General features: G+C 41.4%; 1 protein-coding gene across 4 annotated transcripts in view; it reads right to left on the reverse strand.

The window, feature by feature from the left end:
- Nucleotides 1-2,128: 2,128 nt before the first annotated feature.
- The window catches only part of LOC106648064 (dystroglycan-like), a 49,707-nt gene continuing 27,282 nt past the window's right edge, over nt 2,129-24,553 (reverse strand). For 3 of the 4 annotated variants that reach the window (XM_014364725.2, XM_014364726.2, XM_023461934.1), the window contains exons 2-14: nt 11,106-11,486; nt 10,148-10,357; nt 9,953-10,081; nt 8,892-9,020; nt 8,112-8,510; nt 7,893-7,979; nt 6,795-7,499; nt 5,966-6,111; nt 5,403-5,900; nt 4,975-5,332; nt 4,688-4,900; nt 3,736-4,612; nt 2,129-3,653 (exon numbers count right to left, since the gene is read on the reverse strand). In XM_014364725.2, coding sequence (XP_014220211.1) covers nt 3,430-3,653; nt 3,736-4,612; nt 4,688-4,900; nt 4,975-5,332; nt 5,403-5,900; nt 5,966-6,111; nt 6,795-7,499; nt 7,893-7,979; nt 8,112-8,510; nt 8,892-9,020; nt 9,953-10,081; nt 10,148-10,357; nt 11,106-11,423 — 4,293 coding nt within the window. In that variant the 5' untranslated portion in view covers nt 11,424-11,486 and the 3' untranslated portion in view covers nt 2,129-3,429. The remainder of the gene's footprint in view (nt 3,654-3,735; nt 4,613-4,687; nt 4,901-4,974; nt 5,333-5,402; nt 5,901-5,965; nt 6,112-6,794; nt 7,500-7,892; nt 7,980-8,111; nt 8,511-8,891; nt 9,021-9,952; nt 10,082-10,147; nt 10,358-11,105; nt 11,487-24,553) is intronic. The other variant, XM_014364727.2, reaches the window with a different exon arrangement.

The following is a 24,553-nucleotide window of genomic DNA, read 5'->3' on the forward strand; positions in this document are numbered from 1 at the left end:
AACTTTTTTTACCGTAATCGTAAATTTTATGGTAAAGATCGATGCTTTTTAGTTATTATCACGGGAAAAACTATCTCAATTCCTTTATATTTATATCTGATGAGGCACAAACTGCTTTTTTCTTCGTTACTCCAGTGTAAACAGGTCAAGTATTTTTGAGACCCGATTACGCCGCTTATTAGTTGTTATCGATTTAATTTTAGACAGTTTTAATTCTCCTTTGAACTATAAATTACTTATAAGGAATAATATAAGATAGAATTTTGTATTAAAAATAAAATATTCGTAAATTATTTTTTATAATGGCTTTATTAACTGTTTCATGTATGCTTGTATACAATATTTTGTCCAGATATACATTCTGATTGATAAATCACTTTCATTATAATTACACACGCGCATTTGCGCATACACCCAGAATTTATGTTTCGTAGCTTTTATTTTAGCGCACATACATTGTATGTATGAAACTTAATGTCAAGTCATTTCCAAGTGTCGTTTACCCATTGTAATTTACTTTTAAGTGGCAGTACCATAATACAATGGCTTATTACTGTTGGCGGTATATCTATTAACTATTTTAAAATATGTTCGATATGCGAAGCAATACGTGATTTTCTTACAATCGGCGAAGAGTAAACATGCTAAATAAATGGATATGTAATTAGAATCTCCAGATTGAATTTGGAATAGTTGTATTTACAAAAGGTTCAAATTTAACACCCTCTTAATTTTTCAGTTAAGTTTTCTTTTACTTCGGTCCCACAATGGAATACTCAATTCGCAGCATATGATTATTATACATTTTTTTACTCATTTGTACCTTTAAACCGTTATTTCATTAAAGGTATATCAAATTTTTCATATTCGGTATGTATAATTATATTTCGATGTTTCTATAAACGCATGCTAAGCAACGATACTCATGTCATTAAGTTAACGTGAAAATCTGATCAAAATTGTTTAATACATACACATTTAAATATATATACATACAATACATGCACATATACAATATATTATTCTATGTGTTATGTGAAAAAGAGAAAGAGAAAGAGAGAAAGAGTTAAGTATACGGTTTTTAGATTTTATTCAGTTTTCCTCGTACATGAACCTTTTAAATTTCAAATCACAAAATTTTATTGCTCGTGGAACATAAAACACTTCAAGGTCAGACTTACACGTAATATATATCGTTAAAAGTGTCTTTAATAGTTTCTAAAAAAATTTCATTATAAATGAAGTTTTAATTACAATAATCAATATCAAAAACTCCAAAGTATCTTCAATGTAATATACATCTTATATAATCAAGTACTTTATCGAAAATGTAATGTACTTCGGTATCCTACGATGTAATACCGGTCGATACTTCATCGAAGAATGTCGATGATTTTAGTTAAAATTTACAAGGTTTTTTCATTTTTCAGAGTTACTAAAACATCGTTTCGAAAAAATCACCATTTGTTAGATCGATGTTAGAACAGCTTTATTTTATAAACGTATATTTTTAAGTCCCTTAATACAATTTGCCTTTGTAAATTTATTTTTTTTTGTTCTGTCAACACACCAACGTATTTGTGGCTAATTACAAAATTTCTTAATATTGACGCCATTTAATATGCGGATAATTTATACCCATACAACACACGTTGTAGCTCGTGATTTTTTTTAAACTTGAGAAAAATGTTTGCTATGTACTAAAGTGTAAACGAACTACGTAAATTAATCATACACTTCATCGATATTTAATCGCTTTTGGAGTATCTATAATATTCTTTTGAGATTGAGATTCCGATTTTAAAATGTCATTTTTGAAAAAAAATTCGGATCTATAGTACACAAGCGCGCATAAATGTTACTATTATACCCTTTCAATGCTCTTTCTGGCTTTATGATTAGTAAAGTTTTGGCTTGGTAACTAGGTGTATCAATTCTATGATTAATAAATTTGCCGTCGTATGCAACATTAATCATTTTGCAAGATTATCATATTCCCAGATCTTCTAGCTAAGTTTCACGTTATTGATTGAAAATTTACCGCTTTTTTCATTTTTGGTCGAAAAAAAAAGAAAAAAATAGATTTTAAAAATCTTAAAAATAGGATGAAATAATAATAAAAAAGTGCTATGTTTTTATAAATTTCTTAAATTTTTAAATGCTTGAAATTGTTCAAATGGTACATTATCATACATTACAGATAATATTCACAATTCATGTGAACTTACTGATAAAATAGAAGAGTATCGAATGATTAATTAGTACAACAGTTATTAAAACATAAGACTTATGCACAATAAGTGTATAGAAATTGAAGATTCATATTTTACAATTATAATTTTTCGCTCTGGTAGTACATCTTTGATACGTATTGTACCAATGGAAGCAGGTTTGTAAATTACATTTCACAATGAGAACAGTCATTTAATATAATATGTATAATTTTAAAAATTCATTCGAGTAAACGGAGACGATTTGATCGAATTAAAAATGCCAATTTATTGTGTTCAAAGTTTGGCAGTGTTTACGAGAATTTTCAAAGTACATTAAACAGTCTAAAATTTCATCGAATATTCGTCAATAGAAACGAATACTTCATAAACCCAGTGTAAAAAAACGATTTTCATTCGCATTATTTTCGCTGCACTTCTTCACTGAACGCATATATTTATATACAATAAAAAAGATTATTTCATTATATAATTTCATTATTTTCCACGTAAAATTTTCTTTTAAATTTTTTTCGATGCACAAGTATGAGATTTTACGAGAATCATGATGGGTTTTTCTTAGTTTCGTTTTGCGCTAAACGCGAAGTTCGTTACAAAAGGCAACGCGTGATCGACGAAGTTTCCAATAAGTCAGTTTTCGTTGACGCTCCTGAACTTTGGTTTGTTATTTTTAGTGTGCGTATTGTTTTATTTGATACCGGAGCTCAGTCACTTGTCATAATTGAAAAATCATCATTATACAATGCTCGTACATATAATATGGGCTCTCGGGCAAACTACAATTAATCTCTAAACATGATCAGAAAATTAACAATAAAAAATCGTTCAAAAGCCGAATCGAAAATTTAAAATAAAAAGTTTGCGGAAGAGCCCCAGCTTTGGAAGAACCTACGTTAATTCAGCATTCAAAACTCGTACTCTTGCATACACATACATACACATACATATAGACACTGACACATGCACTTCCGCACTTCTAATATTTATATAATTAAGTAATAATAAGCGATCATCGGCGAGATTCACAGAAGCCATTTTTAATACGGGTCACAACGGTGGATTCATCGCCGCCGATCATCGCGAGCATGTACTTGCGAGTTGGCGAGTGTAGCGTGCCATTGCCATTGCTGTTAATATTGTTATTACTGATGCCGTTTGCGTGCTTGTTGTTATTTTTTATGCTTCGATCCTTGCTCTGTTAGGGTGGCACGTACGGAGGTGGCTTTCTGTACGTTGGCGTAGGTTTTGGTCTATTCAGACGATTGCTGTCGCGATTCGTCGCGAACGGCGGTGGCGGTTGGTAAGGCTCTTCGGAATTTTCTTTCGATAACATGGGAATGTCTGCACCATCCTCGGCACGCTGATACTCTGGAGGCGGTAGAGGTGGTTTTTCTTCTTTGAGAATTATCGGCGATTTGTTACCTATATAATTAAATTATAATTAAACAATTATCGATGAATGTGATAACTTGACAATGTATCTAAAATATAAACCCCAACTTACCAGGATCTGGTTTTTCATCTAGCTCATCTTGGAAGATAACGGGTATACCTCTGCTTCTGAAACTCTGTCTTTCTTCGTCCTTTTCGCTTATACTCATTTTACCGCTTCGCTTTCTCTTATATAAAATACAGGCGATTATGCCAGCTAAAGCGAACATAGAGCCGATAATTACGGCTGGTAATACATAAGTTATGTATAAATCATCGTGTTTAGCTCCAACCGATCTAGAATCATCGATCGGCGGTTTTTCCGGACTGCCGTAAATTTGCTTTTCACACACTCCTCGAAGTTTGAATGTAACTTGTGATACAATGAAATCAGGTTGTTGGCCATTTTGGAATTCTCGCTTGAAAGCCGCAGTGAAATTTTTCTCTCCATTGTGATCAGTAGCAATGACATTGGTCAAACGAGCTATTTCATCATGAGGGCATTCGTGCGTTGGCAAAGTAATGTTACGCCATGAGATGGTGGTACCATCGTTGTTACCGTGCATTTCCACAAGGGATATAGCACTCGTGTCGCGATCACCATAGACTTTCTGCAGTTTTTCGACAAATATACGCTTTTTAAGCGCAGAATGTGCGAAATCGTTGCGCGGCATGTTGAGTACCATGGAGATCTGCAAAGGGTGTCGATAAAATGGCGCTGAATGAACTTCGGCTACGAGACTGTCGGTCGCTTCCAAACCTTCGCTATCTTTAACTACAAGCTGATACGTTTTTTGACCAACGTCCTGATCCATCGGCACACCATAGAATTCCTGATTACTACTATCAAATTGTAACCAATCCGACGATGGTATTTCTGTTCTCGAAGCAGTCAACAGAGTTGCTTTCATGCTTCGAGTATCACCGTCTTCTTCATCGAAGAACGTGTCCTAAGCAAAACAAAAAAATTGTTATTTTAAACACTGTATACAATTTCACTGGTAGTACAAACAATTTTAATTTACTTTTGGCACTCTGTAGACGAAGAGTTGACCAGCGGTCGCGTTCAAACGGTCAATTTGATTTCTCGGTACAGGATATTCGTTAAACTTCGTTTCTTTAGTTTTTTGACATTGTTCAAGGCCTTGGTATTCGACACGTTTCGGTATTATTTTCGGTCCCAATACGCTTATCAAGTTGTCGCTCGGCTCTTCACTGTTCTCCTTCGAAATGAGCATCTGTTTGCAAAAATAGAAAATTATTATTCATTCATGTACTTTTTGAGCAACAAAATGTTTACTATGCAACTTACTTGATGAAGTTTATTGATTTCTTCGTGAGGGCAGTCGCTGGTCCGTATCAAACTATCGTTGGTCCACGTGTAAATAGCTTGATCGTTATTGATGTCTATAGCTCTGACAGTTATGTAACTCAAATCCTTGTCACCGTAAAGTTGAGCCAAATTACGCATGACTTCAAGTTGCCAATCGACATTCTTCGGAAAATCACTCCTTTTGACAATTTTCAAATATAGAGTGAATTCATGATTGATCGCACGAGTTTGTTTGTGTTGTTGGACAGAAATATCAAGCTTGTCGCTCGCAGTCAAACCCTCGCTATCCGAAGCTTCAACTTCGAATAAGTATGTTCCGTAATGTTCTTCTAACGGCCTATGAAATTTATCATTCATTGGTGATGCACTTTATGACAATTTAAAATGAAAGGGCACAAAATACTTACAGTCCATAAATTTCTTGAGTGCGCTCGTTGAACTGTAACCAGTGACTAGGCTTCAACGGAGCACCTTTCTCGGTGACTCTCAGACTCAGCTTGCGTGTATTTCCATCCTCTGGGTCGCTAAAAGTATCTTCAGGAATGGTGTAGCTCAACGATTTACCTTGAGTAATGGGTATCTTTTTCAGACGCCTTTCTACTTTAGGTGCCATGTTTCTAATTCTTGGATAGAAACTCTCCGTCGTCCTTAAAGTGGTAGTGGTAGAAGTCGTAGTTGTAGTTGTGGTACTCGGAGTGGTAGATGTTGTGGATGGTTCTTCGGTCGTTGTTGTAGTGGTCGTTGTGGTGGTAGAAGATGGCGTCGAAGGTTCTGGCATCGTTGTGGATGTAGTTGTCGTCGTTGCTTCAGTCGTAGTTGTGGTACTGCTTGTTGTACTAGGTTCTCTTGTTGATGTCGTAAGAGCCACAGTGGACGTAGACGTTGATAACGTTGGTTGTTGTGTACTGCACAAACAATTTTATCGTTAAATAACTCCTTAAATTGCGCGAGTAATTCATCGATCCATTACCTTGACGAATCAAAAGCAGAAATATTGTAGTTGTCGATCGGAATTTGAGACGATTGGACAGTTTTTTCCGTGGGGTTTTCGCTTGACATCGATACAGTGACACTCGTCGATGGCGATCCAGATGAATCCTTAGTTTTTTCAGTATTCTAAAATGTGTTATAATTAGTATATAAATGCGAAATGTTTAGAATTTTTTGCCTACTTTTTTTATTGTACGAGTGTATAGTATGTATAATTGATTTAAAAAATCAAAATAATTATAGAAAAATTTGTGGTTTTTTTAAAGTGTATACACAAATTAACCAATAATAACATACAAAGAAAACCCTTGGTAACTTTAAACAAAACCTTACGTTGACTTTGCACTGAGAGATAAAAATAAAAGGTTTATACTTGTTGAATGAATGATAAAACTGAATACGATATGTGAAAGATGCATGAAGGTAAACTTGAATGAGGTTGTGCAAAAAGGAAAACGCAAAAGTGTGCTTGCCAATATTTTTTGCGTGTGCGTGTATGAAAGCAAATTTTTAATGATAATGTGCATTTCGAGTTAATCATACGCCAATATGATAAATGGAAAATAAAAAATTGTCTCAAGATTACATCTTTGATTTTTTGTCCAACACATAGAAAAATATCATGCTTTTTCTATACAAACAAAACCAAAGAAATTACTAATAAAAAACTCACACAAATGATCAAACTTAACAAATATACAATAACGCGAAAAAATCTGCAGCACAAAAAGCGTATCGCCTATATGAGTAATGATTGATGTGGAAATTTTCTTTTGTTTTGTCTTCCTATTCTCGTGATCATGAATTACCTCCACCGGTGTGAATTGTACAGAAATTGTTGTGCTGATGTCTTCCTCGCTAACATTGCTGGTGCTATTAGTAACGCTAGTTGGTCCATATGTGAATTCGACACTCGAAACGGGTACGGAAGAGGTCGACTCTTGATCGGTAGTCGTAGACTCTGGTAGAGTTTCCGTTTCAGTCACGTTCTGGTAATCGTTATCGTCGATTAGATTCACCGACAAGTCGATGCTATTGTTTTGGCTCAAAGGTACAGTTGGGCCAGTAAAAACTTGATTTTCATTATTATTTATCAGCGGTGTTTCACTTGGAACAAATTCGTTCTTTGTTACTTTACTGAAAGTATCAGTCGATGTATTGGTCGTCGCAGAGGAAGACGTGGAGCTTTCGATTGTCATGTCTGGTATTTCGATTTCTTCATCTATTTCCTCATCGACGTCGACTTCGGCTATTTCGTCTTCATCTACTTTTTCTTCGTCTATGATGTTGGAATTACTCGAGGTTTCCATAATGATTGGAGGGGTGGGAGGTTCGGTCGACACGGTCGTATCGCTCGTCGACGCTTCGGACGGTGCTGGACTTTCAGTGGTCGTTGTCATGATGATGGGCGTTTCGGTGGTCGTTGTGGTAGTAGTTGTGGTGGTGCTCGTAGAGGTAGTAGTCGTCGTCGTCGTTGTCGTTGTTGACGATGGTAATTCATTTTCGATGTTGGTCTGTGAAACGGTTAGTATATGCGGCGAATGGCAGAAATTATTGTTAGTTACGTACTTTGGGAGAATCGTTGACTGGTTTTTTTACATTAAATTTGAAATATTTACAAGGTTTTACGAAGGAAGATTTTTTACAAGACAATAACCATTCAACATCGATACCCAAGTTGTTATATTGTGCACTGGGTACTTAATTAAGCAATGTTATCAGAGAATTATCGAATAAAAGCGAAAATGTATATCAGGAAACAGGAGAAACCTGATCTACAATGTTTACAAAAATTTACACCAATACCTCTTGTTAAGATAAAAAAGTCATTTTACAAATATTAGATAAGCCATCGATTTATCACGAAATGATGAGCACGAAGTGAGAAAATGTTCAATTTGACTTACCGTCACTGACGCTGAACTCGTCGTGTTCGTTTTATCGAACAGAGAATTGTTTATTTCTGGACCTCTCCAGATGAAATCATCCTCATGCTGCAAGTTAATTTTTTTTTCGATCCATCAGAATACGAACAGAGTCCAAAGAGAAAGAAAGAGAGAAAGAGAAAGAGGGAGAGAAAGAGAGCGAATAGGAGTTAGATGGATAGATGGAGCAATCAGACTCACGTTAACACCCGATCCAATGGCGGCGATATTCTCGTCGCCGTGATGATGCCTGTGCGGGTGCTCGTCGATAACGAGCTTAGGCTCGACGCCGGACTGGGTAATTGGCTTTTCCGTGCGCGGCGCTGCGGTCACGCCTTCGTTGTAATCCGCGTCCTCGTCGTCGTACTCGTCCTCGTTCTCGTCGTCGTACTCGTTGCCGTCGCCGTCGGGCAGCACGTCGTCGCCGGAGCCCGCGCCAGCCTGACGCCGACTGCGGGTCGCGTCTGCGGCCTCGTTCCTCACGCGCCACTGGTAAACCGGAAGTTCCATGACTTCGGCCAACGTACCGTCGCGAGCGTGCTCGGGTATTTGCTTGATCGTGTCGATCTGGTGGGGCCAGAAGTGGCCATCGCAACCGACCTGTCAACAGATCAACAAACCATTCACAAACGAGGGGCCAAAAGCACCGGGACCTTCATTTTTCCTCTCGATAAATGCAGTAATGCCGAGAGATAGAAGAAAGCTACACAGCTAAATAAATGACGATTAATAGCTGAGATATATGGGCGCAGGGAGTTGTTTTACTCGCCTCGTGCTTTGGCATTTGACGCAGATATTAAGGTCGTTGAATTTAAATGAAAGCTTGTCAAGAGCCAAGCACATGCTGAACGCAGCGAGCTACACCAAGTCCGCAATTGTACACGAGTGACGAGGAGAGAGTCACGCGGAGTAAACTGGATTATATTTACATAAAGATATTTTTGCGCGTAAATAGAACGAAAGCATCCAAAGTCATCTTACCTGCCACTGCACAGCAGTCGAATATTTTTCCCGTCTCTTAGAACTGCCCGGTCCCGAGAGAACAATCGATGAGCCTCGACTTGGCACTGGGCTATCTTTTCCTGCGTCCGGAAGAATAGTCAGCGAGTTCTGAAAAAAAGATGAAAATCAATGAGTTAAATTGCGAAGTGAATAGAAATTGCAACCGGTGGCTCGATTCTATTTTAAGCTCATTGGTTCGAGATTTACTCGGGTAAAAATTTCCTGCGCGATTTTCTCATCGACATCCTTAAATTCTCGCCGCAACGAGCGTGCCATAAAGCGAGACTTTTAATTACATTTTTTTTCTTCGCGAGCAGTGTGTACGTACGTGTGTATGTAAGAACACACCCATAAGCGTAAGTACATATAATCTCTCGACTCGCAAGCAAGTGTATTACATTCAATTTCGATTCGTTTATGTGTATATAGGTAGAGCGAAAAGAAAAAAAAACAAGTTTAACGAGACGACCACGGAGAGACTCGTATAAGGACGTACACACATCAACTCGAGTTTCTCTTTTTTTTGCGCCCTTAAAATTGCCGTATACACCTACGACTTACCCGTGTTGCGAGTCAAGAAGAAGTACTATACTGCTACACCTGCACACGCCCGTATCATTCAAAATTCTTGTAATTAGGACATTTACAGCTTTATATTAAGACTCGAGTCTAGACCGTTTAATCACACGAAGGAGAGCGAGACGAGCGTTCATTGGCTTTGTCGCGAAGTATAACTTTTGTCTCGTTAGTTTTTGGATTTTTTAAAAACATTTTCAGGAAAAGTAAAATATTTTTCGTAAATATTACATTGATTGATTTAAGAATATATACAAATTCAGACAATGAAGCTGTAGTCTCAAGTACGTATAAACTTATTTGCAAAAAAAAAGGAATAGAGCTGCTTGACGTTTAATGCTGGTGATCTCTGAAACGAGATGCCCGAGGGTTTGGCTGGATCTCGTTTACAGTCGATCAAGTTTGGTTGAACCGAAGGTGCAAAAACAACTGGCAAGAAATGTACGATGTGCAGCAGAACTCACCGCCGGTACTCCGTAAAATCCAGCTACGTTTTCGATTGCATTGACTTTGGCTTGGGGTTTCAAACTGTCGTACTGCGCGTCCAGCATAATGGTCAGCAGCGTCCGGTCCTGATCGTCGGAGCAGCGTTTCTGCAATAGTCAAAAGATCGCGATGATATCCCGAATGCCTGCTTAGGCCTCAACCATCGTCCTTACCTTTCCGTCTTTGTGGGCGAAGTGATCGTTTTTGGTCGGCACCACGTGGATGTAGAAGGAGTCTTGAGCCGAATCGCCGCGGCTGCCGACCGCCCTGATGGTCACGCGATGGCGTCCGACGTCGCGTCGCGACGGCACGCCGTACAAAGCCGAGGCTGGCTCGTCCCAGCGCAGCCAGTGCGGCAGACCTCTATTGTTGACACCTCGTGCCTGGTGCGACAAGAAAAAAATCGAGCATAATTTAGGATTCTATGCGTTTGGGCTAATTATTCTCGAGAGCTCGCCCGGTGAATTTATGCGCGCCTGCAAGCTCTGTTTGTGAAATGTATGCTTTGTATTGTCGCGCGCAGCTAGTTAAGAGCCAGCGCACAATAGGCTCCCATTCTCCTCCCCCGGTCGCTTTGCTCCGGCTCGTACACAATTTACATGCGAAAATTGCATTTAATTTCAATTTAATGCCTGCTCCAGCGTTATAAACTAATGCAGAAATAAAAAGTACGACTCGCGAAATGTCGTGAATTTCGATGGACACGCTAGGCAACGAAATGTCATTCGAAGGCGTAAGTTGAGTAAAAGCGGAGCCTCTAAGCGAGGTGAATTCATTGCCTCCTCGCGAAGATTCAGTACGAGTATAAAAAAGGTAGGTACTTGGGTATAGTAGCTAGCCAGGAAGGAGGAAGGAGAAAGGCGAAAAAGGAAAAATCGCGTCGTGTGCCTCGACAATGGACTATAGGCTCTGTATACAACGTCTGGCAGGCATCCAGTCGGCGTGCGTCGTATTTTTTCTCCCCCTACAAATGAAAAAGTAAGACCGAGCCGAGCGCACACGTGTATGTATACGCGGTATATAAGAGGAAAAAATCGTCGACGCGTCTGCATGCGTGCGTGCGTGCGCATGTGGCAAGTAATAACGCCGTTAACAATAGATTTTGATAACAACTGTTGCGCCTGTATATACCTCGTAATAATCGACGTTGCCGGAGAAAGCCTGCTTGGGCACGTGCAGCTTGAAGACCTTTCCCACGGTGGCGGCGATGTCGGGCATGCCCAGCAGCTTCTCGACCCGCAACCATTTTTTCGGCTCCTTGGCGTGTTGGCGCTCCTCGAGCTGCTCGGCTTGGCTGCTGGTCGGCGAGGCCGACTCGTCGCCGACGTCGTCGAACACGAGGTCGTCCTCCTGGTAGCTGGCGGCTAGACTCAGCCCCGTGACCAGGCCCAGCAGCAGCAGCAGCAGCAGCACTACAGCTGGCGAGCTTCCCTTCATCTTGGCGCGCATCGTTGTGTGTGGTGGTGCTCTCGACGACTATCCTCTTATATCATAGCATACTTCGTTAGCGAGCTGCAACAGAAAAAGGAGCTAAGATTATTTTTTAATTTGGGAATATTGGCACTTAAGATGGTCGTGAGTTGACGCAAAGCGCCTTTAACAATCTGTGCTTTTGCTACTACGAGAATTGCTAGTTTACATGCCACGTGCAGCGCACAAGGCCAATTTAATTATTTCATCGCGTAATTTTACTAACGTATATTATGCATGTATGCGGGCTGGCTTGATTAATCATTGCTGTATTGAAGCACGTGGAAGCTCGAACCCACCTGAGGTCGACTCGTACACGTTGCGACGGGGCGCAAGGCATGCAGCCAGCGGTCCGCAAAATCTCGGCTACATTGCGAGAGCACGCGAGCATGAGTGTGCGTATGTATGTGTTTTCACGACTTGCAGGTCTGCGCGGCGGTATAAGCAGCGGCAGCGAGCAACAACGATTCGGCACGCAGAGAGAGAGAGAGACTTAACGTAAATGTTCGTTCGCTGGGCATTTTGAAGTGGGTATTTTCGCGGATTTCAGCCAGAGTTCAACCGTGAGTCAGCGGGTCCACAGCTAGTTCGTACTGATGTCGGGCCCAATATTCCCTCTGGGAGTAGTTGACCAGGTAAGGTGGTCCCTTAGTAAATTTATTCGACGGCAAGTGATTTGCTGCTTTTCCCCACCTCGAGGTCAGCCGCCCGTCGCAACGTATTATTGATTAGTTGATAACCAAATTCCAGTATTAGCGGGGCAAGTGCTTGAAAAAGTTGAAAGATGAATAGACGCGGAGCTGCAAGTGTGCGAGTCGAGTCAGTAGAGCATATGGAAATATGCACTCGTTTGCTCATCCTCGTCACTCCCTACGCAGCTGCCATTATTATTATATTATCGCAGGTATAATACACAGGGGCATGACATGTGTGTATAACGAAGCTCGACGTGTTTCCAGTTCACCCCGACTATAGCATATCTCTCTCCAGAGGAGACTACACAGTCGGGCGCGTGCGTTGCTTTTTTTTTACTCGTTGAATCAGTGTACACGCTTTGACAGTGCGACGCTACAACGTGTGTACGAACTTTTTCGTTGGTGTTTTTATGTACTCGCGCCAGCGATACGCTGGACAAAAAATACACGCGTACAGAAATTGACAGCAGCGCAAGCTCGGCCGACGCGTGTGTCGAGGTCATTGACGTGTACGCGAAACAGCTGGTCTACCCGCTGCCAATGTAGCTCATCTTAGCAGGATTTTTGCATTTAACGTTCGAGTGTAACAATGTCGTGCAAGCTAGCCCTCGTCGCAGACGTTCTCTCGAGATTTACTCCAACGGATAGCGATAATACGTGTACTTGAGTCAGATTTTAATCATCGCGGGCTGCTTCGCGCTCTGGAATACGTACGAGTGGAGAGATATTTTCTCGTTGAAAAAACTTTTGTTGCCAGCAGCAACAGTCTCAAAAGTCCCTCGCTAATCGCGTAAAGCCCCTTATACATATTCACCGCAGACGTGTTATCCACACCCTCTTGCACGTACGTGTATGCGTGAGTGCACAGAGAGGGAGTGAGAGAGGGACAATTCCGAATAGCTCGGTGGCAAGGAACGCGCCTAGCAATAATGCCAGCAATACCTAAAGTACACGAATACCCGGCACACACACACACACATACACATACAGCGCACCAATGGAAAATGCAAAATGGAGAATGGACGATGCCGCAATGCACATTCGCCTTCCCAGACGATATGTTTCAATGCCGAGCGCGCGGCATCTTGCACTCCCCCATTATACACCAAAGTTATCCGCAAGAAGTTTTAATTGCTACGCTTTGTTACTTTGAACATATATGTGTAAAGCAGTCACCTCGAGATTGAAAAATCATTGGACTTTTGTATTGCTCATCACTTATAGCTCGTGTATCACACATGCGCATCTTTGAACAATGTATCACGAGCAATCGACAAAGAGCACATGTATTGCCTTGCGTATGTGTATATATACCCGATCTTGCCATTTCTTTCTTTCGAGAGTTCGAACGAACACGACGACGGCGACGCGAAGATGATATATTGGTCTTGAGTTCTGTTTCTTATCAATCGAATATGTTTATATACAGCTCACACGAGTGCAAGAATAAATTTCGAGCAACAAAAACCCGAGCTCGAACATACGACGAATTAAGTACGGACGTAAAATCGATCGATGTTATAATCGAAACAATTACAAAGTGTATCATTAGCACGGGTTTTTTCGTTCAATCGAGAAAAAAAGCTCGGAATGAAAAATTCAAACGTACATGAGCGATGCTGACGTTTTAATATCACAATTTCCAGGGCTGCACACAGAGCTCCGCTGCACTAATGAAAGATTATCGTGCTAATATATATGTATGTATATAATACAGTGTACAGCGCACGATACAAAAGTGCAATATAATAAAGCTGCGTCAGCAGCACGATAAAGCGCGCGCGGCAACGAAAAAGGGAGCGAGAGACGGAGAGAAAAAAAAGTAATGAGCCACTGATTCATATAAACGCTGAACGATTCAGAACAAGCGCTCCGCCGATTTTTAAATTAGCATATTAGAAATTTCTATCGGCCTGTCCCTCTTGGTTTGTCAATCCTGCACTCTCTGCTGCGATGCCGAGCGACATTTACTTATCATAAATCGACCAGGGGCGCTCGGCTGAAATTTTTTTCAGTTGCGGAAAAAAGGAGCTGAGCGAGCTTTTCTAGCCTCGCGCCGCCGCATTATACAGACAGAACGGATGGGAAATTCTCGATGGATTTAAAAAACCTCGCTAAATAAAATGAGCACGCAGACGAACGCGAGTCGGATCCTTTTTTAAAGCTACGTGGAAAAAAAGCATTTTCCTCGCCGGCGCAAAAAGATCGATCCCTTTTTTCCGTGCGCTGCGACTGCGGTCGGCCCGACAAGACGTGAAATAAAATTTTTCATCCCGAGCACAGTATAACACATATTCGCTGCGAGAAAAGAGAAACGACGACATTGTTGTTCGAGAGTCGCAGTTGCTATATGCTTACGCTATTCGCAGAACGATAAACAGAAAGTCGCTCTCATACGTTGCTATCTTTCTCTCTCTCTCTCTTTCTTTCTCAACCTTCACACTTCACTTCTTTTCCTGCAACTGCAGCTTCTTCTTTCTTTTCTTCTCCATTTCATCTCATCTCTCGAGACGCACACATGTACAAACACGAGCATTAACGGTCGCGAGAGCCGTTTTAACCTCTTTCTCTGCTCACTGTCGGCTGCTGCTGTTGCTGATACTGCTACCGTAGAGCAAAGAATTTTCTTCCTTTTTTTTCCTCTTTCGCAACAGACTTTTCGCGCGAGTTGTTTTATGTGTACAACATTTTTTTTCTATGTACTTTTTTTCAACTTTAACTAAAAGAGGAGGAGGAGGAGGAGGAGGAGAAGAAGTAGTAAAGTAGACGACGTCAGCAGGGCACACAGTAGGTCTATGTTTGTCTGTGCGTGTGTGTGTTTTAACGAAAGAGCTTATGCTAATTCTTCCCAGCAGGTATTTTTTGCTTTTACTAACTGCGTTAAACGCGCGAAAGACATTCCGAATGTAGGCCGTTTTATATCGTGCATGGCAAGTACATCATTGCGCTGGACGCGATCGAGAAAATTAATCGATCGAAAGCACGCGACGAATAAATCTCGCTCTGTACAGGCGAAACAAAAACTTTTTTTAGCCCCACACCAGCATTTATCATTTTAATTTTTCTCTCCCTGCAGCAGCTCGTTTGTCTCAATCACGATGCACTCGACGAGTCGTCGTTGCAATATTTTCTTCTCATTCTCGATTATATGGATAAATGAATTTTCTTAGGCATAATTCGTCGCGACTCCAACGATTGGAGGCAGCGGGAGCAATTAGCGCACTCGAGAGCTTTCTAACAAACGAACCTTGTTAAAACTAGTAACTATATGGGCTTGTATACATAAGTCGAGTTTAATTTGATATAGATTTATCGACTGGAGCTCGCGATAAAGTCTGCCGTAACCCTTTATTTTATTTTTTTTGTCGTAATGCATAATCTTTTCAGCTTCGCGAGCCATGCTTTGTTTCATCGATAAGTGCAGCTCGTCATCGGTCAAGTCTTTTTGTCTTTTTTTTCGATTGATAAGCGGTAAAAAATAAACCACGCGCACTTGTACATTTGCAATGCGCATCAGAGTTGGATACTTTTAGCCGCTAGCAAAAGACGAAATTATTAAGCATTAAGATTCGAAATTATCCAAGAGTTATAGAAGCTTACGATCGATCTGGCCAGTTCAGTGTTCGGATCTTGTAGGCGCACATATACACGGATGCGTGATCGATACTCGCGTACGCTTCGATAGCTCGAAGCGACGCGTGCACATGCACATGCACGTAGGTATATGCACAGAAGGTAACAGCTTGATTGGCAAATGCCCGATATTTACGGACTTGCACAAATATGCTCTGCTCCGTACATGCGTATACCTGCGTGCAAACATAACACAGAATACAGTTCTGCGGTGCAGTGCAGGGCTAGTCATAGTCATATCAATTTACATAAATATATAGGTAAAAATGCCAGCCAGCGACAAAGTCATTCGAAATATGTAACGCTGTAATTGCCCATGTGAACTGTGAGATCGCTCGAACGTGCATTAAATCTATGAAATCGTATTCAAGTATTGAATAATTTCAATCTGAAACGAGTACGCTGCGGAGTTCTATGCAAAGATTTGATTCGCGCGATTGTTGTCGGTGACGGCTGGCGGCAATGAGCAGTCGATATCCGCATGCGCGCGCCTTTGGAACTAGTGGAACGCTGCTCCTATCCTTTGACCGACCAAAGTTCACTGGCTTGATGGGCGCTAAAAGTACACAGAGCCCGGTACACCTTTATAGAAGCAGCTAAATTTACGGGCTTCGAGTCAGGATGAAAAGGGAGAAAAGCTCGCTTTTCTCCGCAAAAGGAAGAAAAAGCTCGATCCGTGCATGTAAGGAAGCTCTTTCACTAAAAAAGAGAGCTGCTCGCGAAATGGAAAAAAGAGCTTTATTTCTGGACGGGCCCCGCCATGTATTAGGATGAATGGCGGGCTACTGCTTAAGGATTCGCCGACGACTCCAATGGATTTTCTACTGATATCTATTTAATGGGCTGCTGCAGTTCGAAAGTCGATCGTTTCCAGGAAACAGCTTGAAATTGATCGATATTAAATATAATCGAAATCGAATGCAAAAGCCAGTTTTTCGACTCTGTAATGAATACTTTTTTAGCCTGCATTTAGAGATTTTTGATTCAATCCAGATGTTTGCCAATTCGTTTATGAAATAAATCGTAGGCATGAGGCAACAAGTTGACACGAGTCCAGTGCCATTTTGCGATACAGATTGACCGAGCTACGTCAACTTTTGCATTTGCCTGGGGAATTCGAAAAAGCACTTTTTCCGCCATAAATTACGAGCTTATCTCTTTTCGCTGTACATTGTGTAAACGGATAAGCACGAGCGCCTTTCTACAAAATTAGAAGTGTACGGCAATAAATTCTACACTGGCAAGTATTAAAGGCAAGGGACACAAAAACATATGCGCAGGGAACGCAGTTGGCTTAGGAAAAGCATTTTTAGTCTGCGATACGTGTAGCTTCCAAATAAAATGCGAGCGTCGAGCCTCTGTCCCCGGAAAATAGCTGCCTACATTGTTGTCGTGCATAACGTTTCACGTTAATTTTTTGCCCTAAAAGCATGGCACTCGCCTATTCCAGGAAAACCAATGCAAATAGACGATCTATGTCAATTACACCATGAGTCGAATATTTTCTATACATTTTCATTATTATTATTATTATTTTTATAAATCTCATTACGCGAAATGCATATAATATTGTGAAAATCAATGCTCGAGCTGAAGCAGTAAAGCTCGCGTCTATAAAATTGGCGAAGAAACTATCGTCTGTGATTGACAGCTGTTATTTTTATTATTAATTTATTAAGAAATGAATCTTCATATCGAGTAAGGTTTATGAACAGTTAAATACTCAATTAGATGAACGCAGTTGAATTATCCATTTTCATTGCTTCGTTGTCTAATTTTACTCGACATCTGCTAGGAGAATTGATTTTTCTAGGTATTAAAATTTTGACGAAATTTCATTGAATAGAATAGTACAAATTGAATGAATAAAACAGCTGTGATTCTATTCACATCTAGAATTTACGCATTTTTTAAATAAAAAAAAAAAAAAAGGGAACGTCGTTGTTGGTAGAAATAAGTGTAATTTAACTACGCAATTGTTGCTTCACTGAAGCTCGACTGTATTATATAGACTTGCGTGTTCAGTTCTACACACATAGAAACTCTCAGTTGGCGGCAGTCATACAGGGGTGCTTTTTTGACGTAATGAAACATATGTTGGGCGATGCTCTGCCTTTCATTGTCTTTATTTTCTGCGCACTATTAGTCTTTGTCTATGCTGATACACAGATGGAAAAAGTTCGAGATTGATGAGCGTAGAAATTTTGTCGCTTCGAAACAATGGACAATTCAATGTTGCGAAACATTTCGAGTGAATAATTATTATTTTTAGTAATTTGAATTGGTGTTACTGCAAAGAAAAATTAGGAGGCAGCGTTATAAATTAAATTAAAGTTAGGTTTATATCGAAAATCCCGAAGCATACAATAGAAGAAAAATCTGTTGAAGCTCGAGTGTGCTTTTTAATTCGGAGGAAAAACAATTAGCCTCAAGTGCGAAATGTAACTCGCTCGAAAATGAATGCCTATGTGGGCGTACTTGAATAAATAGAAACTCAACGATCCTTCTTTAGACGATCAACTGTTGTAGAGCGGAAAACTAGCCTAATTAAGCCCAGGAAAAAACAAAGGCAAACTTAAGAATCTTATCGTCAATGACGATGGAAGCGGGAAAGAGAGAAAATCGATCGGATGGTTAAGAAACTAAAAAAGCCCCTCCAGTGAATAGCGTCTCAAGTAATTCTATTTCCTCGGGTTGTGGCTATAGTGAAAAAACAAAAGTACGAAGAAATATACTTTTGTTTCACGCGGGAATATCCGTAACGCACGGGGGTAAATATTCACTCGCTCGCATAGGCGAATGATTAGAAACCGTTTGGCAAGTAGCAAGCGGCAAACAATTAGAGTGTAATTACAGCGATAGTGGTAAACGAGCAACGCCGCGAAGATTATCGACCCGCACGATTTTCTTGCCACTTTTTTCCAGCCGCGATTGTATAAGAGCAGGCCAGTGCGAGTTCATGTTTCTTCTCGCACAGAAATTGCTATTGAAAATCGAATAGTCATTTTCGTATCGAGATAGGTATTGGGAATCGAGGGGGAGCTTTTCTTCGTCGTATCGTGGGGGGCTGATAGGCCTGCACGTACATTCAAAAGTGCACGTATCAATCGGACGGAATGTTTCTTCTAAAATGGCAATCACTCGAGGGAGTGATATAGTTACGCGGGGCTGCGGCTGCTTCGGGTTCGATGACCCCAAGTTCGGTCGAGTCGGCGTCGCGATGCGTGCCTCGCGTGAGCCGCGCGCTCGCACGAGCTTTTATAAAACATCATCGATAAGTTGCACAATGGCGCGCAGGACGAAGGCATTTTTCATGCTAGCAGTCAATTACATTATCTCGGGCCAGCAGCTCGCCGCCGCCGCCGTCGTCTAAGGCGATGAACTGAGTAATGCGGAGCGCAGGTGCACAAGCTGGGGCTGCTGCTTACATCGCTGAACTTTGATCGAGCCTGCAGTAGGCTCACATATTATAAATTACACTTATCGATACACGGCTCGTAGCTCGGGAAAGCATCGACGTGCCATTACCGACGCGCTCGACCTTTCTGTTTGATCGCACTCAGCAGCAGAGGAGATCTCTCGTTCAACGATAACGCTCCGTTCGGAGTAATTAATGCTGGCAAAGTGAAAATAGCCAAGATTGTTTGTAGTCGTCGTTGTCGTTGTTGTCGCTGCCCTTTTTTTTTGTAAAATTGCGAGAGGAAGACAGCCGGAAGCCCGTAGCGAATTGTGTCGATGAAAAATAATAAAAAATCATAACAGTCGAGAATCGATTTCAACCCATTGTTTGGTTATATATCGAACGTACACAAAAGAATCGCTTCGCTGCAAGTATATATGATATTATAAAACGTGTGTACAATTTATATCGAATATTTTTTTCCTCGTTTCCCAGCGTATAATAAAAGCGGAAAAAAATGCTCCTTCGAAAAAAGTTACGCACACAATGCAGCTACATGCGAGCGAGGCTTCAATGCAATCGCGCGCCGTAACAAACGATCGTTAAGAGGTCAAGACCTCTCGCGTGTGTTGGGCCCTCGGCGCTCGCGTGGGCGTCTTCGATGCTACGCGTATGTATACCTATACAGTCGAGCTAAAATAGTAGGGCTAAAATCGTCTGCTTTTACCTTGTTTTGCCACGCAATTAGACGGATGTGCGATACGCCGAGCGAGGAAAAGATTTTGCGGAGCTGTCAAAGCACTGCCGCTCGTTCGTCCTGGGCGCGAGTTTTATTCCCCGGCTATCGGAGATTATTTGTTGTGCCACGTCGTACAATGCACGGCTTAGCTCGCTCTTTCTCGCCCTCCCTCGCCCTCCTTCGCTCTGCTACGTGAATCGAATGTGTCATGCGAGCGTATCATACAAAATTCTTAAATCCGCACGTCGAGCCTTGGAATTCGCGAATAATACTTCGTTTACTCGTTTCTCGAGTACAGCTCGAGGCTCTGTAAAACGCCTCGGCACTTTCGCAGCAGCTCGCAAACTTTATCAAAGGAAACGGAGGAGAAAAATGTACTCGACTATACGACAACGGAACGCGGCGAGCACGCAACGCGCCGCTGCAGCTTTTTCCACTTTATAACTAATAAATTAGAATTGTTCGTGCAGGCGCGCGCCCGCGAGTAAGTGTGTGCGGTCGTTAAAACGGCAACCCTGACGAACGTCGATATAAATTTTGCAATGACCGAAGCAGCTAGTACCCGTGAGCGGCCCTTTTGATAAATAAATGTATAAAAGGCAGCAGCGTGCGAGCGCAATTAAAACTACGCAGCCGTACGAGTACATGCAAATTTCAGCCTCGCCAATGAGCGACGACTACGAGCCAAGCGATGATGATTCGCACCCGCTCAACGACGACAGAGTGAAAATTTTCAAACGATATGCAGTTCGGTATGCAGATGATGTCAGGATACGGTGTGAACGCTTTTTAAAAACATCTACTTCCACGCGACAACGCAGTGGCGCTGATTCAATCGATTATCCTGTACAGAAGAGAATATCATCAGTTTTGACGCCAGCAACGACGACTTATTATGCAAAATATACGCTCCAGCTGCTGAGCTCGTCGCAGTAGAGAGACTAAAATCTCATTACATCATTTATTTTTATTTTTTGCAAACAAATCTCGTTAAAATTACCAGTGATTCCATGTAAGAGCGTATTAAACGTACCCATTGCTACGCTCGTTTTGCTTGTATGCGCGTGTAGATTATTATTTGATAACGCGATGCACACGCACAATGCCCTGCTTTTAATCCAATTCGCAAATTTTTTAAACAATACCTTCGGAGTTGCGCCCTGCCGCCGTTATGTATTTGCGCCTCGATGGCTTTTAAAACGCGAATTAATTCGATGTGTTTCTACGATAATTACGTAAAGTTTGCCCGAGCGAATCGAGAATTTTGAGATAACTTTTTAGCTCTGCATGACACGAAGATATTATGCATGAATCGTGACGTATTACCTTGACTATTCTCATTTGCATCCATATTTCAATGATCGATTACCCAAATTGAGTATATCGTCCCTTCGCAATTAATCCAATTTTTTTACAGACAAGATAAAATTAGAGTCGACGTCAAAGCGTAATTTTTTTACCGAGACATCTTCGTTTTAATAAAAGCGAAGGAAAAAATCCAAATCTACAGCACGACGACGATAAAAAAAAAAACAAAATAAAAAGAGTCGCGCCAGAAAGTAATAAGAGAAGACGTCGTCGCCTGGATAAATATTCATTGCAAGTGTTATAGAGAGGAGTAGTGAAGCAGAGAGTGTATTCACTGATAAGATAGATTTTAAGTACACATAAAGGTGCACGACTGTACAAGTGTACGTGTGTGCGTGCATGAATACTACCTACGAATGAATGTACTTTTCTCCGCATTATAAAAGCACCGGATAAGATGATTAGGCTTATCTCCGGCATTTATCAGCGGGGCCTCGAGGCGGTCGCGCGTATACTACTTATTTTTTGCCTGTAAACTCTCTGGGCCGCCATTACCAGGAGAAATGAAATGCTTTGGAAAATGCTGGGCGTTTTAAACTCTCAATAAGAGGATATTGTTTTCATTCAATACGATGGACGAGCAGCATCCAGCGGGCGCACTTGTTTTCAAGGTAAACCAACATTTATATTTGCTTTAGTGATCCGTACGAGGCAAAGGGCATCGAACTATTCGATCGTTGAGAGAAAGAACAAAAAAAACTTTGAGTATTTATTTGCGCAACGAATGACTTTTAAATGAGATGCATCGACGCCATCGTACTCGGCACATATTGACATAATCATTGCAATTTATATGCAGTCAACTTCCGTAGGTCCTCGGCCCGGACACGATAATAATGAAATAATTGCGCGCCATGCGTTTCGCCGACTATATTTGATTTTCGTTGACGGCGATATCGATGGTTCGGTAATTGCAACGATCGAGAACACACATGCAGCAGGCAAAGCGTCGCCACGATGTAAATTCGAGGCTAAGAATGTTGATCTCACTTGGTTCACGCTGAAAAGAAACCTTGCGGTGTGCATGCAGATATCGAGGCAGTGTACGCACGATCGGCGTTGAAAAGAAAAACGAGACTAAGATGGATTGAATCGGAATGGAGAGAGACGTATATAGGTAGTCTTTCATTGTACGGCTTGAACGATCTGCGGTCAGTAGTTCAGATCGTCACTCACCGCAAGGCGGCGCGCGTGTCTTGGACGCTTTTTCCTCCTCTTTTTTTTCTCTCTTTAAAAACTTGAGAGAGAGAGAGAGAGAGAGCATTTTACATATCAAAATTCTTCCAGCGTCTTTCGACACAATAGTCGAAAGCTCGATGTAGAGAGAGAGAGAGAGAGAGAGCTGGCGAAATATAGAGGCAGCGCGCATGGCAAAGAAAAGTTTTTCTACCAACGTAAAATGCAAATATGCCAGGGAATTCTGGTACAGGTGGAACGTGAGCAAAAAAAAGCGGAAGAAGATAGAGGCAAACTATTTCTCGAGCAAACTCTTCTTTAAGAAAGCCACTATTGTGAAAATAAGAGAGCGAAAAAGAAATAGAGAGTGAAAAAATGCGTTGTGGAATGAATGCAGCAGCAGCAGCACTGTCGTCGATTCTTGTCTAAACTTTATACAAAGCTCGGCATAGTTGACTTTTAATAATGTATTTTATGAGGCATCGCCAAATTGATGAGCCGAGTAGGATGAATTTCAGCAAGTTAACAATTGAAAGTCAAATTTGAAACTATATCAGTTCACCTCATCCGCAGTAGCGCCGACTTTAAATCGATTTCAATTTCCTAACGTATTATTACAGCGAAGAAGAATGCCATGTGCATACTAGTCGCAGCGGTACGTAGGGGTACATGGCATATGGTTTCAAGCTAGAAAGAAAATTCAATTTTATAAATAGTCGCGCTTATAAGAGGAGCCCGGATCCATCATGGAATTATCGCGATACCGCGACGGCTTAATGGTTCATTTTACCCAACTCTGCATTCTCTTCTAGAGCGCCCTTTAGTCGAATATAATAATCATAAAAATAATTGAATCAAGAGCGAAACTGCAAAAGACGAGCTGACAATTTTGCCAAATCGATTTATAATAAAACGCTCTGCTGCAGTTGTCTCTCGGGAGCCAGCGAACGTAATTGATATAGGCCTCGCTGCGATCCATCACGGCAGCAAAAGTGCGACTTGCCGCGAGCAATCGCGCCGATCGACATTTTCCGAAAATTCGCTCCTCCCTCGCCTCTTTCTCGTCTTTCTTTCGTCGAGTAATTAATTCGTGCGGATAAGTGAGACGCGAGGATAAAGTAACAACATTGAAAATGCACGATGCGAAGCGCATGTATGCTTAAGGGAGAAGGGATCGCCGAGAGGAGGGGCATAAAACACACGGAGCTGTGCTTCGTGACTCGAATTCCCCGGTAAAGTTGCAGTAGCGAGCTGTTTGCTGGCCTGCTGGCGCAGCTTATATATATACGCCCGCAAACGGTTAGCTACATGCAGCTCGAGCAAACGTCTATTTTTGCAATCTGACCCGGTGTACACCTCTGCTCGGATCGATCACGCGCCGAGCCGCGAGCGCAGCAGAGAATGAGAGAGAGAGAGAGAGAGAGAGAGAGAACCACCGAACGAGCTCGGCCGAACTCGAGCTAAAAGCCAAGAAACAAAGTCGGCTACGTGTCTTTGTCTCCACGCGCGCCTCCGTGCGGATAAAAAGCAAAATAAACTGTCCTTTATTTTTTCAAAGAGGATTAATGGCCCCGAGGTGATGAGGGAATTCAACTCGTTTTCCTGCATTTTACTCGGGCACACGGCCGGTGAGAAGCTACGACGCTTATGCTCCTGTCCAAGAAATTCCAACGTTTCATTCGGCCAGCAGTATCAGAATTCTTGTTGGATTGACGTACCCTGTAAAGTATACTCCAGGAACGACTGATTAATGCGTATTTTTCATTTTGACGCGTGACCAAAAAAAAAAAAAAATGTGGAAAGCATCTTTTCCACGTAATTCCAAGCGCGTAAAATACGTTGCTAATTACTTTTCGTCACACAGAGATATCTTTCCGAGCGCAGCAGCAGCCAGCTCAAAAACCGACCAACTATTTCCTTCTTAGAAAATCTCTGCCCAAACTATGTGGCAGAGTATCGAAAGCGTCTATAAGCCTTTTTTCCTTATTCATGTGCAGAACACGATGCATCGTGGTGCTTTTTGGGCCGATCATTGCAAGTCTTATGCAAAGGAATAGTTTGGAAAAAATCTTCGGCTCATGATCTTAGTCATCTTTTG

Source organism: Trichogramma pretiosum, unplaced genomic scaffold (assembly GCF_000599845.2).
Source record: "Trichogramma pretiosum strain Unisexual culture from Peru unplaced genomic scaffold, Tpre_2.0 scaffold27, whole genome shotgun sequence".
Lineage (NCBI taxonomy): Eukaryota > Metazoa > Arthropoda > Insecta > Hymenoptera > Trichogrammatidae > Trichogramma > Trichogramma pretiosum.